This window comes from Salminus brasiliensis, chromosome 18 (assembly GCF_030463535.1).
Source record: "Salminus brasiliensis chromosome 18, fSalBra1.hap2, whole genome shotgun sequence".
NCBI lineage: Eukaryota > Metazoa > Chordata > Actinopteri > Characiformes > Bryconidae > Salminus > Salminus brasiliensis.
This window is the reverse complement of record NC_132895.1, coordinates 14,728,353-14,743,950: the sequence shown is the minus strand read 5'-3', so window position 1 is coordinate 14,743,950 and position 15,598 is coordinate 14,728,353. Positions and strand designations below refer to the sequence as shown.

Here is a 15,598-nt window from a genome sequence, read left to right as displayed (position 1 = left end):
CAGTGACTGTGGCGGTCATCAGTATGAGGCACTATCAACATGAGAAAAGAACCAAGACAGTGGCTTCCCATGACCCTCTCTGTGGTTTACCTTTTGACCCCATCAGCTGGGCTCATATATCCTTGAGGAGTTTTCTGGACGCCGCAGCGGCCATGCGCGCACGTAGGCATGTAGTGATGTGGGTATGCGTGCACACACATTAATTCGAGAAAAAGGGAGGACAAGGAGAAAGAGCAAGAGAGGCAGAAATGGGAGAGTGTAGTGCTCGCCTTCCTGGCTGATGATTGGTCAGTATGGAATTCCATTGAAGGCATTTCCCACAGTGACTGAAAGCTGGGTCTTTAGCCCAACGCACAGGAAGCAGACACTTTACTGGGACCAGAAACTGACGACTTCTGTCTTCATCATCTTCCTCAGTAGGTTTTGCTCACAGCAAGTGGAAAACCAAATTTGTTCAAGGATGAAAAGCGAACACCTGGAATTCGTGAAAAGGATATCAGAATTTAAAAAGGGGATTTCAAAAGGGGAATCCAAAGGATTTTGTTTTGTGTATGTATAAAATGTTTTTTTTTTCTTAGTGACTTTGTGTAATGTTCCAGCCTTGTCATTTTCATTAACTGTTTATGTGTCATGGTGATGAATTTGATAATGTGTTAAAAAAATGTCAGTAAAACTTATATACAGTTAACTATGAAAAGATCTGCATCCATGAGAAAAAAAAGAACAATGCACTGCCCAGTGCTAATTATAGAAGATGGACTTGGGGTTGGCTTAAAGGAGCAAAGATTGCTAAATGCCTCTTTTATTGCCAAAGGATGGAGGAGAACTCTGCCAGAATTCCTAGGTACTCTGTATTACCTCAAGGCTTAAACAGGAACATAACAATGGATTGTAGGAGAAAGTGCACTGCCTGAGAATAGTTCCCAGTTCATCAGTTACTGCTGGATGTTTGGATTACAAGTACTCTCGGCTACTGTGGCTTAACGGGTTCAAGCTCATTACTTTAGCTGGAAAAATGAATCAGAGGAGACCTGTTTTGGAGGATAATTATCAATCAAAATACCCCACTGTCGAAAAGAGGAACAGAAGTAAAGACAATCTTCTGATGAATGCTGAATTTGGCGAGGAGAGTTATTACAGTTATGGACATTACCATAGGTGAGTGGACCGAACTCATAATCCAGTTTAATGTTCTGTTTATACTGAATTTAACCGTTAAACCTTTTCCAAACAAGTTATTCATTCTCCTGCTGAATGAATACATCCTATCTTTTTATTCATTACAGCAAATGTTCGAGTCACAAGAAAATGGTATAAAAATATATTGTAAAATCTGTAAAAAAAAAAAAAATCCACTAAGCTTTATTATTACCAACAGATGTATTATCAGTATTATTATTATTATACTAAAATTAATTTGTTTTTATGACATTTTACTAAAGTTTGATTTAATGTCTCTATAAACTCTATAACTCAGCGTGAAGCTCTACCACTGTTAAGAAACTGGACATATTTTATATTTAGTTTTTATGTGTAGTCTTCTCATACACATAATAGCAATCTTAGCGTTGCTCTCGTGTATGTATATGTATGTATTTATGTATATCCATATATATATTACAGATTTTACATATATATCTTAATAACATAAACAAGTTTATACTAATTTATATCACTTATAGCATTTCTTACTACAAACTGTGTGCCTTCACTAACTAAAACTCTATAAACATGCTAAATCAAGCAAGCAAGCACAATGTTCCAATGTGGTTGTCATACATTATACATTATAATGTACTGCACTACACAGGCAGACAAGATGATGCAGGGCATTTTAAAATGATATATAATAATTAAGAAAAATGCATTATATCTGAAGTGTAATTTCAATGGCTTTGTTTGTTAAAACACTGGTGTTTTGCATATTATAATGTTTGGGAAAGAGATTCCATGATGGAAGAGCAGAAGGTATTTGTCTCCTAAAATTGAAATATATTATAATGGTTGTGTTTGACATGGCCTTTTTAAATTACAATGCTTCATTTAATTTCACAATCGTATTTTTTTTGGGGGTCTAATGAAGGTTGATGATGGGAGTAAAGGATGGCACATAGACTAAAAAGGTTAAAAGGAATGAAACGCACAAAAAATGGACATGCTGTGTAATGAAATGAAACCGACAAAACAAATAAGTTAGAAAAGTTAAAAAGGTAAGAAAAAGGCAGATGACCCTAGCATGAGTCCCTGTGGCATGCCAAGGCAATCTGCAACCCTTGTTAAATGTATGTTACTCAAAGCTGTATTTGTGAGGCTGATTTTATACTATACTGTAAAATTTCATTAGGTCTTCTAATAGTCCTCTTATGGTGTGAATTACATTGTTGAAGCCAATCCTCAATAATAAAATCAACTTCCTTGCTTAAAGTTCTATCGTTTCTAATAGCAAATATATTATAAAGTGCTCATTTGTGACCAATCGTGTCATCAGTTATTAGATATGGCTCTATCTGACAATGGATTAGCAACCACAAAAAAGTTATGCCAAATGTTAAATGTTATGTTATACATTGAAGCGTTTCTTGTTATAGTGACTACGCAAATCCAGCTCGACAGACTGTGGCCAAAAGTAGGAGGCAAGCAGTGAGAGGGGCGGCGTACATGTTTAATGCACACCCCAACAGCCTGACACCAGTGGAGGAACGTTTCCTCGATGCTGCTGAGTATGGAAACATTCCTGTAGTGCGCAGAATGCTGGAGGAGATCCCTGGGCTGGATGTGAACTGTGTGGACTACATGGGCCAGAATGCACTGCAGCTGGCAGTTGCAAATGAACACCTTGAGGTTACAGAACTTCTGTTAAAGAGAGATAACCTGTCTCGTATTGGGGACGCACTACTCTTGGCCATAAGCAAAGGTTACATACGGATTGTGGAGGCCATCTTGAGCCACAAGGCCTTTGCTGACTCCAAAAGACTTACAGCCAGCCCAAGACAGGCAGCAATGCACGATGACTTCTTTGCATATGATGAGGATGGGACACGCTTCTCTCACGACATCACACCCATCATCCTAGCATCTCACTGCCACGAATATGAGATTGTTCACATTCTCCTGGGGCGGGGAGCTCGTATCGAGCAGCCACATGACTACTTCTGTACTTGCGACACCTGCAATTACCATCAGAAGTATGATTCCTTCAGCCACTCACGTTCACGTATCAACGCATACAGAGGGCTGGCCAGTCCAGCTTACCTGTCTCTGTCCAATGAAGACCCTGTGCTGGCGGCCTTAGAGCTCAGCAATGAGCTCGCCTGTCTGGCCAACATTGAGAAGGAATTTAAGGTAGGGTTCATGGCATAGTGATCGGATTCATTTTGGTAAATATAATAATAAGTATAAAGTCTGCTATATAAAGTAATGGTTAGGATGTTGTGGCTGGGGGCTTTGTATGCAGCCCACGTTAAGGGTTATGTATTCTTCCTGGCTGGGATTAAAACTGTAGCTTTATAAGCAGGCAGTTGGACAGTGGTGAAACTCTAGAGCTGTGAAATTACAGCCTATAAAAACACACTATTCTGAGAAAAATGCTAGGAAATTCTGAAATTCAAACATTATATTTTCACTGATATATTTATGCTGCTAATGGTCTTAGACTTCTAGACCCCACATGAGTAGCTTGGATAATATGTTTATATAAAATCTCTTGACTATATATGTTGAATTTATATGCATATATATCAATCATATATACAGTATATACATATGCTATTGGATTACTGCTGCTGTACTAAATGGTCTAATTGATCACTTTTTTCAGAATGATTACAGGAAGCTCTCAATTCAGTGCAAAGACTTTGTAGTTGGGCTTCTAGATCTGTGTCGGAACACAGAGGAGGTGGAGGCCATTCTGAATGGAGAGGAGGATGACAGCTGTGAACTGCCCGGCCGACTAAGTCTCACTCGACTAAATCTGGCGATAAAGTATGAACTGAAAAAGGTAAAGTGAGGTACAAAATGCTCCTAGAATAACTGAACTTAAAGGGGATTTCTGCTTTAATTGCAGAATGTGTCAGAATTTCTACATAATTAAATGGTTAAGACATAAACAAAGTTCTTCTGAATAGTTTGACGTGAACCACTCTATTCAAGAGAAACCTATAGACTTACTGAAATACCCACAATGATGGGGACAGGAATCACATGCTACTTCAGAAAGCTACTGAATTATATACTGTAAAAACTTACTTAATGAGGTAACAAGCAATTGAGCAATTTTAGTAAATTATTATTATTGTTGTTATTAATTCAAAGTGATTTGAGTTAAATGAACAGCTTAAATGCTTGCTACCATTTTTATACGTATTTTTTATAGGACATGAAATGGTTATGAATGTTTTTGTCTGGTGCCTGAATCGTTGTTTCATTTTTTGCCCTAAAACAGGGTTTCAAAATCATTGCTGGTGGAAAAGTATGTGCAGGGTAGTGTTTAGAAAAAAAAGTGCCCTCTTAATTTTTTGTACTGTATCATTATTCAACATCATATACATAATTCAGAGGAAAGTAAGTTTGCTGGATGTAAGTTTACGGGTATTTTTGGATAGAAAATAAAATGGTTATATTATAGTTTAATTAATGGTTATATTATAGTTTAATTAAAAGTAAGTAAAATGAATGATTTTACACTAGACCACTTTGAATTACTTTGTTTACATCTGGATAAGTGAATTATTAAAAATGGGGGGAATTTCCCTGTACGTTTTGAGTAAACTTTGAGTTATACATCACCTGTAAATTTTACCTGCAAAGTTTGAGTTATACAGAAGGAAGCAGCGTCTGAGGTGACCAGACGTCTCAAAATTGCTTTCTGCATTTTTTCCCCTAACAGTTTGTTGCACATCCTAATTGTCAACAGCAGCTCCTCTCAATCTGGTATGAGAACCTGTCTGGATTGAGGCAGCAGACCACGGCTGTCAAGTTGCTGGTGGTCTTGGGTGTTGCAATAGGACTGCCCTTCTTATCCATGGTGTACTGGGTGGCACCATGCAGTAAGGTTAGTGGCTTAGGGGCTTTCATACTTTCTTTAGAAGCAGCATTATAACAGATTAAGCACAGAAGAATATTATCATCAAGGTTACTGTATGGTCAGAAATACTTTGCCATGAAGCATGTTTTAACATGAGAATTTTAACAAACGTTTTCCCATGGGAAAAATAATAGCAGTGTTTAAAATAGCATCTACTTTCATGTGGATTAAAATATTTATTACAAATCCAGTCTATATAAACATATCTGCTAAATAAGCATTTCTAATAGACAGGAAAATTACTGCCACATACCAATTGGGACATAAGAGAGTCACAAGAAAAGCTCTCTCAGATTTCTTCCTGATCATTTCTGTTATTCACTACAGCTGGGAAAGATCATGCGTGGACCGTTTCTGAAGTTTGTGGCTCATGCGGCGTCTTTCACTATTTTCCTTGGCTTGCTGGTCTTGAATGCAGCAGATCGTTTTGATGGGACGAAATTGTTGCCAAATATGACCATCCATGACTATCCAGCGCAGCTGTTCCGCATGAAAACAACTCCCTTCACATGGATGGAGATGCTCATCATCTTCTGGGTCATAGGTCAGTATTAGATCAGGGTTAGAGAGGAGCATTAGCTGACAAAACTACCAAATGGAAGAAATTATTAATGCTGCCAGTTTCCAAGAGCAAGATTAGCGTAAATTGTGGAACTGAATATAAAATTGACCTCTTAAACTTTCAGGCCTTTATTGGTGATCACTCAGTCCGATGGTAGCCAGCACGGCTGTTTGTTAGCTGATGTAATAGAACTGCTGTCTGTTGACATGCTAGCTTTTACCCTTACAGCTTGGTTGAATAATGTGTGATGAGAAGACCTAGCGAGCCTAGAGAGTTATTCTGAATTTAATATAAAATTTATTAGTAAGATTAGTAGTTATGATCATGAGATTATAATAAGGAAGTGTGGGCCTACATACAGACCATTGGGGTTGAAGAGCTTTCAGTCTTCAGCATGCTAACAGTTTTCCTCCATTTTACTCAGGAATGATCTGGGCAGAGTGCAAGGAGATTTGGTCTCAGGGTCCAAGAGAGTACCTCCTTGAACCCTGGAACATGTTGGATTTTGGAATGTTAGCCATTTTTATAGCCTCCTTTGTTACAAGGATAATGGCTTTCTGGCACGCATATACAGCCCAATGCTATGTTGACAAACACTACACGGATATAACCAATGTAACTTTGCCTGTGGAGGTGGAGTACTTTAGACTGGGTGAGTAGATCATATCATACACTTAGTAGATCTATTTATGGTCATATCAGTGGTTAATCTATGTATGATACAGTACAGAATATGTTTATTGAGTTAAATATATTGGGCTGCTCTTTTGCCTGTTCTTAGCTCGTATCGACTGGTTGCCATCAGATCCACAGCTGGTGTCAGAAGGGCTCTATGCCATTGCAGTGGTTTTGAGCTTCTCTCGAATTGCATACATCCTTCCAGCCAATGAGAGCTTTGGGCCGCTGCAGATCTCTTTGGGAAGGACTGTGAAAGACATCTTCAAATTCATGGTGATCTTCATTCTGGTCTTTCTGGCCTTCATGATTGGAATGTTCAACCTATACTCCTATTATTTGGGTGCCAAGCAGAACGACGCTTTTACGACGTAAGTACAGGTCAAGATATTTTGTTCTGTTCCAGCAGCAGCCCACCGGGTTTTCTTTAAAGCAGCATTATGTAGCATTTCTTCTTAAAACAGCTTCAAAATCATGTTGATGCTCCATTGACCTGTAATAGGAACAGTAGCGCCACTATTGTAGGTACTCCAGGATCAGTGCATTGCTACTGCACTGTGTAACTTTGGTAAAGCAGGCCAGATAACACTCAAAAGAGCTGTGTGATGCTGAGTAACTCGAGTCATATGCTTTTTTCACTTTCCGTGACAGTTCTGTATCTCTGCTTCTTCAGAAATGCACATGTAAAATGTGTTTATTAGGGGTGACTCAAAGCGCCATACCACTTCCCAACTGTAGGGGATGCCCAGGAGCAAGAAATACCAATTGTCACATAATGCTGCTTTAATGAAGGATTGATTAGATAAGCTTCACATTGAACTGTTACTGATGGTCGCGCTACTATACCATTTACATATTTATTTTTGAGAGTATAGGTTACCTATTTGTCAGGAACTGATTGACGTCCATAGAAAGAAAACTTTGAGAATGGCTTTTTTAAAACTGATGCTGTTTACGAGCCAAGACATGTCCTGTATGTATCCTCTTACTACTTCTCACCAATCCCACAGCATAGAGGAAAGCTTCAAAACACTGTTTTGGGCCATTTTTGGACTCTCTGAGGTCAAATCAGTGGTTGTGAACAACGGTCACAAGTTCATCGAGAACACTGGATACGTTCTCTATGGAGTGTACAACGTCACCATGGTCATTGTCTTGCTCAACATGCTCATCGCGATGATCAACAGCTCCTTTCAGGAGATTGAGGTATTCATTAATTTCTCTTGTTTTCATCCACAGTATTCAGACTCCTGTATCCTGTGCTGACATGATAAACATCTAAAGCGCAACTGCAGCAGCTAATTAGTTTTTTTTAGCAAAATAGATAGACATGCAAGAAATTTGCTGATGTAGATAAGACAACAAGACCAAGACAAAGCTATCTCCACTAGTTGAGATCATTCGTTTTTGGAATGATGTCTTCCTGCTGTCAGAAATTATCCCACTGCCAGCATTACTCATTTGTCGTTATCTTTGTGTCTCTTATCTAAATGCATAATTATTGGTTGTGATTTTTAGCCTGTTACCATTGTAATCTCAGTATGTACTTGTCTCTGTGCTGAATGCAGGGTGATGCAGATGTGGAGTGGAAATTTGCCCGTGCCAAGCTTTGGTTTTCTTACTTTGAGGAGGGCAGGACCCTCCCTGTACCCTTCAACCTAATGCCTAGCCCAAAGTCTTTCCTTGGGCTGGGCTTGGGCCTGAAAGCCTTGATGCTGAAGCTCATCCAGAAACACAAGGCAATTACAAAGGGCGAAGCAGAGCTCAGTGAGGTGACACATACAATATATGACTCTCCAAATAAACCAAAATGTCTTTTTGGAATTATGTTAGAAAACAATTTCCTTTGGTTCCCCAGTGAAACTTTGTGTTTTTAAAAAGACACATGTGAAACTGCTGAACTTATAGGTTCTTTAGGAAACCAAACCTAGTTATTCTATGGTATCACTATCACTGTTTGCCACCTTTGTTTTTAATGTATAATCAAAAAAAGAAAAGAAAAAGAAAATCACTAAATCCAGATGTGGTCGATCAGCCAATTGGTTTCTGTAAATACATGCCCACACACTGCACCCAGCCTGCTCAAACCATATCCAGGGCCCACAGACTTGTCAACACCTGTTATCTAAAATAGCTTTCTCCAGCATTCAGTTTCTTAGTTCGCAGAAGGTAATGCTATTCTCTGGATCCCACAGATACATTTGTTTAACCTTAATGAAGGCCTTTACATGGTTTGAGTGAGTTGAGAGAAATGTGTGGGCATGTATTTACAGAAAATATTTGGATGACCTATTAACTTCTGGTGTGGCTGAAGAAGTAAAAGTTTGGCACCAAACATCTGATCTGGTCTGACCAACTACGTCTCAGCAGTAAGATAAACGTGACATTAGTGAGAAACTAGCCTACCAAACACGAAACCAAGTTCATTATTTCTTTGTCCTTCCTTTCTTTAATGTCAGTTAGGAAAGAAAGCCAACGGCGAGGCAAGTCGTAGATACAAGGTATGAGCATCTCTGTGGTATTCCTATAATTGAGCCGTGTTGGGCCATGCCACTGCACAGCTGAGGGCTTTATCTATCCAACTCATGAAAGGCTTAGTAGTAAATATGTGTGGTTATTCAAATACACTATATGGACACAAGTATTGGGACACCTGCTCATTCATTGTTTCTTCTAAAATCAAGGATATTTTTGAAAGAGTTCATCAGGCCTTTGTTTGAGCTTGTTGTCCACAGTAGAGCATTGCTGTAAGGATTTGATTGCATTCAGTGACAAGAGTGTTAGTAAGGTCAGGATGCTGGACGATCATCATCCCCATCATCCCCAACTCCCTAACTCATCCCAAAAGTACTGGATGAAGCACCATAATTCCGGAAATCACTGATCCACTGCTCCACAGCTCACTACAGGGGCTTTTTACCACTCTTGCCCACACCTGAGGTTAGATATAGTGCCAATAGGTTTGCCATTATGTTTATCTGCTCCAGAGAGTCTTAATCCATTGCCACTACATCTCTAAGGGGACTAGATAAGCTATGTGCGTGTGTGTATTTGCTTATCTATGTAGCTAAATGCGATCATTAGAATGGGTGTCCACAAACATTTTGCTGTATAGTGTATATGGATATAAAGCCAATAGGTTACATACTGGTACAGTATAACTCTAAGTTATATCATAAAACACATGTAGGGGTTTTACATACTTATGAATACAGCTCCTTAGTAAAGTGTTACTGAATATCTTTCATCTGGGATATTCAGATAGAAGATTAAAAACATGTGAGAACTCATAAAGCAAAGATGGGTAAAATCCTGTTACTTAATGAGCAGATGTCTGAATCAGATGAGAAATGCATGAGCTGTGCAGTTGTCATGATCCTGTAGGAATGGATTAAGAACAGTGTTATACTGAATGCTTCTCGCTGACCGCATGCGTGGCTGTAAATACACTAAGCTTGAAATTCCTTTTGAATTCATTTTTTTTTGTATCAAATTTGTGCAGAAGGTCATGAAGCGCCTCATCAAGCGGTATATCATCAAAGCTCAAATGGACAAAGAAAGTGATGAAGTCAATGAAGGTCAGTTACATGCTGCATCTAGACAATAATCATTTACTACGACAGTGGCTAAAGCAGCCAGTAACAGTGTCAGTAAACACTGTTCGTGTCTGTATTGTCTCACACTATAACTGTCTTGCAGGGGAACTGAAGGAGATCAAGCAAGACATTTCCAGCTTGCGCTATGAGCTCCTAGAAGAAAAGTCTTACAACATGGAGAACATGGAGGAGCTTATCAGGAAACTGTCTGTTTGGACTGATAAAGAATGAAACCTCATTGGACTTGATTTACAGAGTGATTGTGTTATCTTCTGTGGGGGAATTTGGACAATCAGACTATTTGCACAAGAAGATCCACAAGTGTTCTGCCTATATAGGGACTATTGGCTTTGAGTACTGTGAAGGGGAGTTCTGTTTTAAATTTCTTTTTTATTATTATAGTGGTTCACCAGACACATGGCTATTATTTGTATTGCTGCTAAAATATGATGGCATCAAATTACACTGTAAACTTGGTTTATCAGAAATGGTTAGTTTCCAGACTGCCTTAATCTTTGGGTTAACAGAGCATCTAACAGTAAGTGAACAGAAGAAGAATGTCTTACATTCTGTTTACTTGCTATTTGAAGTGGTTGAATTTGACATTTACTGAGCTTATAATACAATACACATCCAAATGTTTGTGGACACCCTGTCTAATGACTACATTTCATTATTTTAAGCTGCACCTGTTGCTGACACAGATGTCAACTAATGCCAGACGTGAGCTAGAGCAGTATAAAGCCCCCCTGCATTGAGCTGTGGAACTGTGTTTTTAATATCCTTGGTTAAGGAAGAAGCAATGAATGAGCAGGTATCCCAATACTTTTGTCCATATGTACTGTACGAACTGTGCATCACAGCTGTTTTCTTGCTTTCTGGAGCAAGTAGCCAGTTACATTATGTGTCTCTAAAACTTAATTACAGGCAAAATTGTGATAATCTATGCTGATAGTAGTCTACTTACCATAATAACACTGAGAGGCATTCAAAGAAGGACACCAAATAAAGAGAGACCATTTGTCTTTATCCTTTTCAAAAGAGCAATGTCATACTGGACTGCAGCACAATGTTACAAAAATAATAAGTACAGCTTTAAATAATAATAAAAAAAAACAACTCACATGGAATCAGAAGGTCAACTTATTCAAGCTACAACTGTTCCTGGACTTTAAAGACTACACAACTTAAGGGACTACTTAAGATCAAGTTTATGCAGATAATAAATCATTAATTACATTATATAGGGTATCATGGGTTTAAACGCCCCCAGGGTAAAGCGTCTGAGTTATTTATCCATTAAACCAAAATCTTCTCAGCAATTTCTTTCAGCACTACCAGCTTGGTCAGCTAAAATATCTCATACTATTCTGAGATCAAATGTTCAGCTGTACTTTTTTTTATCATCCTGAAACTATTTAGTATAGCACACAATTGAGTTAGAACGGTCATTGGAAAGGTCTCAGGATAAATGATTTCCAATCCAATACAGCAGAATCTTACTGACATGGTATTTTAGGCAAATGGCTGTCCATTCATAGCCAAAGCAATGTTTTAGCTGTAGTGTTGTATGCAATATGTTCAATAAATAATAAATTAGTATAGAAATGTGTATGATAAGTAATTGTTACAAAAAAATACAATTACACTTTTGATGCTAATAAGCTATCCTGCTTGCAAGCTAGCCAGGTACATTATATGCCTATATTAATGCATTTACAATAAGTTAATGCCTATATAGGCATTATATGCCTATATGCCTACATCTGCTATTATTAACAGTAATTCATACTTATTGGGCATTTGATTAAGAAGATAGAATTTATGTTACAGTGAGTAACAATAAAAGAAATTAGTTGCCTCACTGTAATAAATCTGCTAAATTAAAGACTGGAATATTTGAAATGGTCTGGGTAACATTTCTGAAATAAAATGATGCTAACACTTGACTGGTCATTTTACAGTTAGCTGGCTTCCAAGCAAAACAAGACATAATATAAAATACTTCTACAACACTTTGGTTGGTAGATTCTGTTTTCTCAAGGGGGCGTTTCCCACATTGTACCCTACATCATACTTGTAAAATAACATACAAGGAAATGGTAACCAGTGTGAAATGAAATACAGTAGAACCATTACTGGAGTAAGTGCCATTTCAGTGAGCACAAGTTTCTGGACATACTGACCACATACAATGTACCCGACAGTTTTTCAGTTGTACCTCATTGTAAAAAGGGACCCACTGCCTTAAGCTGACTTGACAAATATTAGTTACATAATTTAATTTCTGATACTTAATGCACTCATGTCAACACCAATACTACCAGGCAAGGATGAGATGAGTTCCTGTCCATTAGCCCACTCTTCCTCATACAACTTGTACAATTTTAAATTTAAGAGTTTGTGTGCCTAGTTCAGCATAGTGGAGTTACATCAAGTCTGTTTAACCAGTAACACACAGACTTGGAATTTTTTTTTGAACAGGGCTTATATTAAAAATGAACAGAATTTCACACATGAACAAATTAATTCTACATAAAGATTTTTCACATTTCAATTAACATTAAAATGTAACATGAAATGTAAGAACAAATGAACTAGACTTTATAGTAAAAAAAAAATACAAGAACCAGAATTTACAATAAGTACTTGTAAAAAAGTACTAGGGCTTGGACATAGAACAATCAGTCAATTAGATAAAGTCTAGATCAGGGGTCATCAGTTGCAGTCCTGGATGGCCAGACTCCTGTACAGTTTGTGGATATCTCTGCCTTAACACACCTACTTATCTTACTAATGAATTGTTGAGATACATCAGGTGAGCTAGAGCAGGAAAAGCACCTGCTCTAGGTAATACACCTAAAAAAGCACTTACTGGAGTAGATTAAAGGATTATGGTTGGGGGCAGGTTTAGGTGCTGTTCAAATGGGCTACTGATTTTTACAGTAAATTAAGTAGACACCAATCAAAATGCTCTAGTTGTAGACATAGCTTAGTTCAGTGTTTCTCAACCCTGGACCTGGTGGAACCCTGCCCTGCATATTATAGTGGATTCTCTACTTTAACTCACCCCCTGAAACTCTTAATGGGCTTGTGATTGAGCTGATTAGTTAAATCGGGTGTGCTGGGGAGCAGAGAATGCACTAAAATGAGCAGAGCAGAGGGTGCTTTCAGGACCAGGGTTGAGGAACACTGGCTTAGTGTGGGATCTTATTTGTGTATGAAATAACTACAGATTCAAAATCATGATTATGAGACCATGATTATCATTCAAATCATTAATGCTGATATACTGTTGTATTCATTCTGTAATAAAAAGGGACAACTGTAGCTCATACGACCCCACTAATGATGACCAGCATCTGTTGTATAGGTTTTACTGTTACCTAAATGTTTCTTTTAGGGCACCAAGAAAAAGTGGACAAGAGCAACGCTCCAAATAAAAATCAGCTTGGGCAGTAACACTGTTTTAGGAGAACACTTTCTTAATCATCCTTGGCTGATGTCTAATGCCAGTGATGGCCTCATGTAACTACTACATAGGCTCTGGCAAGACGACGGGAACATGGGCTATACAGGAACTGAATACAATCATCAGTGTGTAGTCTTCAGTCAGATCTTCTCGATACACAGAGTTCATATTGTCCTTGACAACAGTACCAACAACATTAAACAGTGTTAACTGAATGTTCCTTTTCATCACAGAGACAGAACAATAACACAAGAAGCATAGAGCTTAAACTGTAATCGATCTTTGCTTGTCGCATTATTGGCTCGACATGTCAGAGCCAGTCTGCGTTGTTAGCTACCTATAAATAAAATACTTTAGGGCTTATAGAGTCAACCACAAGTCAATAAGAAACATAAAATATTAATTTGTTTAGAAACCATCTAATATCTACATCAAGAGTCATTAGGGAGCGTATACTGTATACTCTACTGCTGATAGTGTGGCTCTAACCATTTTTGAACTGTATTCAAACTATTCACAAACTGTACATCATGAATGTACAAAACAAAAACACTGTCTCTTTTGGAGAAATGAATACCATGGATACCATGGACTTGCTCTGTCTGGATTCAGGGTTTCAGGCCTTACTAAAGGAACACCACATAATTCTCTGGGATGAGTCCAGTTTTGCCATTATACGTTGCTTGGAGCCACCCAGGTTCCACTGAGGGGTGCACTGAAAAACAACAGCATATTGAAGCAGGTCAGGCAAAAGAGAAACAACCAGAACAAGGACAAATAAGAAGGACTTCAAATAAACTTCCAAAAAAATAAGACTGTTTTCAAGGGGTTTTCTATCTCTAGTTTACCGTTACCAAAATATCACATAATCGTGGGGGGTTTCCCCTCAATCAAATCTTGGTAAAACACCATCACCAACATTACTGGTTTTAGTTTCAATAATCATATTTAACCTTCACACACCTAAATCAGCAGCTACAGAGTTGACTGCAGCAGAGCATTCTCAGTACTTTTCTATACTGAGTTGTTGATAGTGCTATAGTTTCAATGTTAATTAAATGACATTTAGTAGCATTAAAAAGAACACTTGCTACACTAGTGTGCCTTATATGTACATATAATTAACAGTTTTGGGTATTTAACACACCTGGTGTTGTTTGAACTCCTTTCATGTGTCACTAATAATGTTCTATTTCTCATTCATCTAACTTGGTACTTTCAGCACCAAGGAGGGCTCTATATACACGAACCCAGAAACTGATTAGGTTTACCTACACATACAATTACACATGCAATTATGTAATCGGCCAATCTTGTGGCAGCAGTGCAATGCCTAAAATGACACACTATGTTCATATTAACCATCAAAATATGAGCTCAGTGATTTTGGGTGTGTCATTATTGTTGGTGTCTCCTGGGATTATTAGCACAACAGACTCTAGAGTATATTCAGCATGATGCAAGACAAAAACATTCAGGGAGAGGTAGCTTTGTGGACAGAACTGCCTTGTAGATGAGAAAGGTAAACAGAGAGCGGCCAGATCGTATCAAGAAAGACTACAGTGATGAGCAGAAAAGTATCTCAAAAATGCACAACACTTTGTGGCAGACGGGCTACAACAGCAGAAGACTTGCTGGCTTTAAATTCTGTCAGCTAAGAACAGAAGACTGAGGCTGCAGTGGCTACAGACTCAACAAAACCACATAGTTGAAGACTGGAAAAACATAACTTGGCCCGTTGAATCTTAATTTCTGCTGAGGCACATAGATGGTAGGGTCGAATTTGGAGCCAATAGCTTAAATCCATGAACTCATAGATTCCATGAACGTGCCTTCTGTGTAAACGGTCCAGACTGGGGGAAGTGGCGTAATGGTGTGAGAAATGTGTTCTGGCCTGTAAATGGCCTGTTAATACCATCAATGCTTGAATGCCACAACCTATATGGCTATTGCTGCTGGCTATGTGTATTCCTTTCATGGGTACAAATTACCCAACTTCTACTGACTGCTTTCACTGGTTTTAAGTTCAGTGTTCTTCAGCCTTCCCAGTTACTTTACCACCTCAGAATCTCAGAATCAAAAGGAATGTGTTCAACATCTTGTGGAATCCATGCCACAAAGAATGGAGGCTGTTTGGGGAGCAAAAGGAAGCCCCTTAGCAGAGTCTTCATAATAAATTGTTTGGTGAGTCTGTGTATATGATTTTCATT

General features: G+C 38.3%; 2 protein-coding genes across 4 annotated transcripts in view; one reads left to right on the top strand and one right to left on the bottom strand.

Moving 5' to 3' along the window:
• Positions 1-379: 379 nt before the first annotated feature.
• On the top strand, positions 380-11,848 carry trpc6a (transient receptor potential cation channel, subfamily C, member 6a). The gene is made up of 12 exons (XM_072662721.1): positions 380-1,158; positions 2,589-3,342; positions 3,818-3,997; positions 4,886-5,050; positions 5,411-5,627; positions 6,070-6,297; positions 6,427-6,691; positions 7,331-7,526; positions 7,889-8,092; positions 8,780-8,821; positions 9,823-9,898; positions 10,020-11,848. The coding sequence occupies exons 1-12, from the start codon at positions 1,016-1,018 to the stop codon at positions 10,145-10,147; spliced, it is 2,598 nt and encodes an 865-aa protein (XP_072518822.1). The 5' UTR covers positions 380-1,015; the 3' UTR covers positions 10,148-11,848.
• Positions 10,923-15,598, bottom strand: part of arhgap42a (Rho GTPase activating protein 42a) — a 35,818-nt gene continuing 31,142 nt past the window's right edge. For all 3 annotated transcript variants that reach the window (XM_072662718.1, XM_072662720.1, XM_072662719.1), the window contains one exon: positions 10,923-14,103. In XM_072662718.1, the coding sequence (XP_072518819.1) occupies positions 14,015-14,103 (89 nt within the window). In that variant the 3' untranslated portion in view covers positions 10,923-14,014. The remainder of the gene's footprint in view (positions 14,104-15,598) is intronic.

Excerpts from the sequence above, each read along its gene's own strand:
- trpc6a (XM_072662721.1), top strand. The coding sequence starts at position 1,016 with ATGAATCAGAGGAGACCTGTTTTGGAGGATAATTATCAATCAAAATAC. Across the intron at positions 6,298-6,426 it reads GGTGGAGTACTTTAGACTGG|CTCGTATCGACTGGTTGCCA; the intron begins GTGAGTAGATCA and ends GCCTGTTCTTAG. Across the intron at positions 6,692-7,330 it reads CAGAACGACGCTTTTACGAC|CATAGAGGAAAGCTTCAAAA; the intron begins GTAAGTACAGGT and ends CCAATCCCACAG.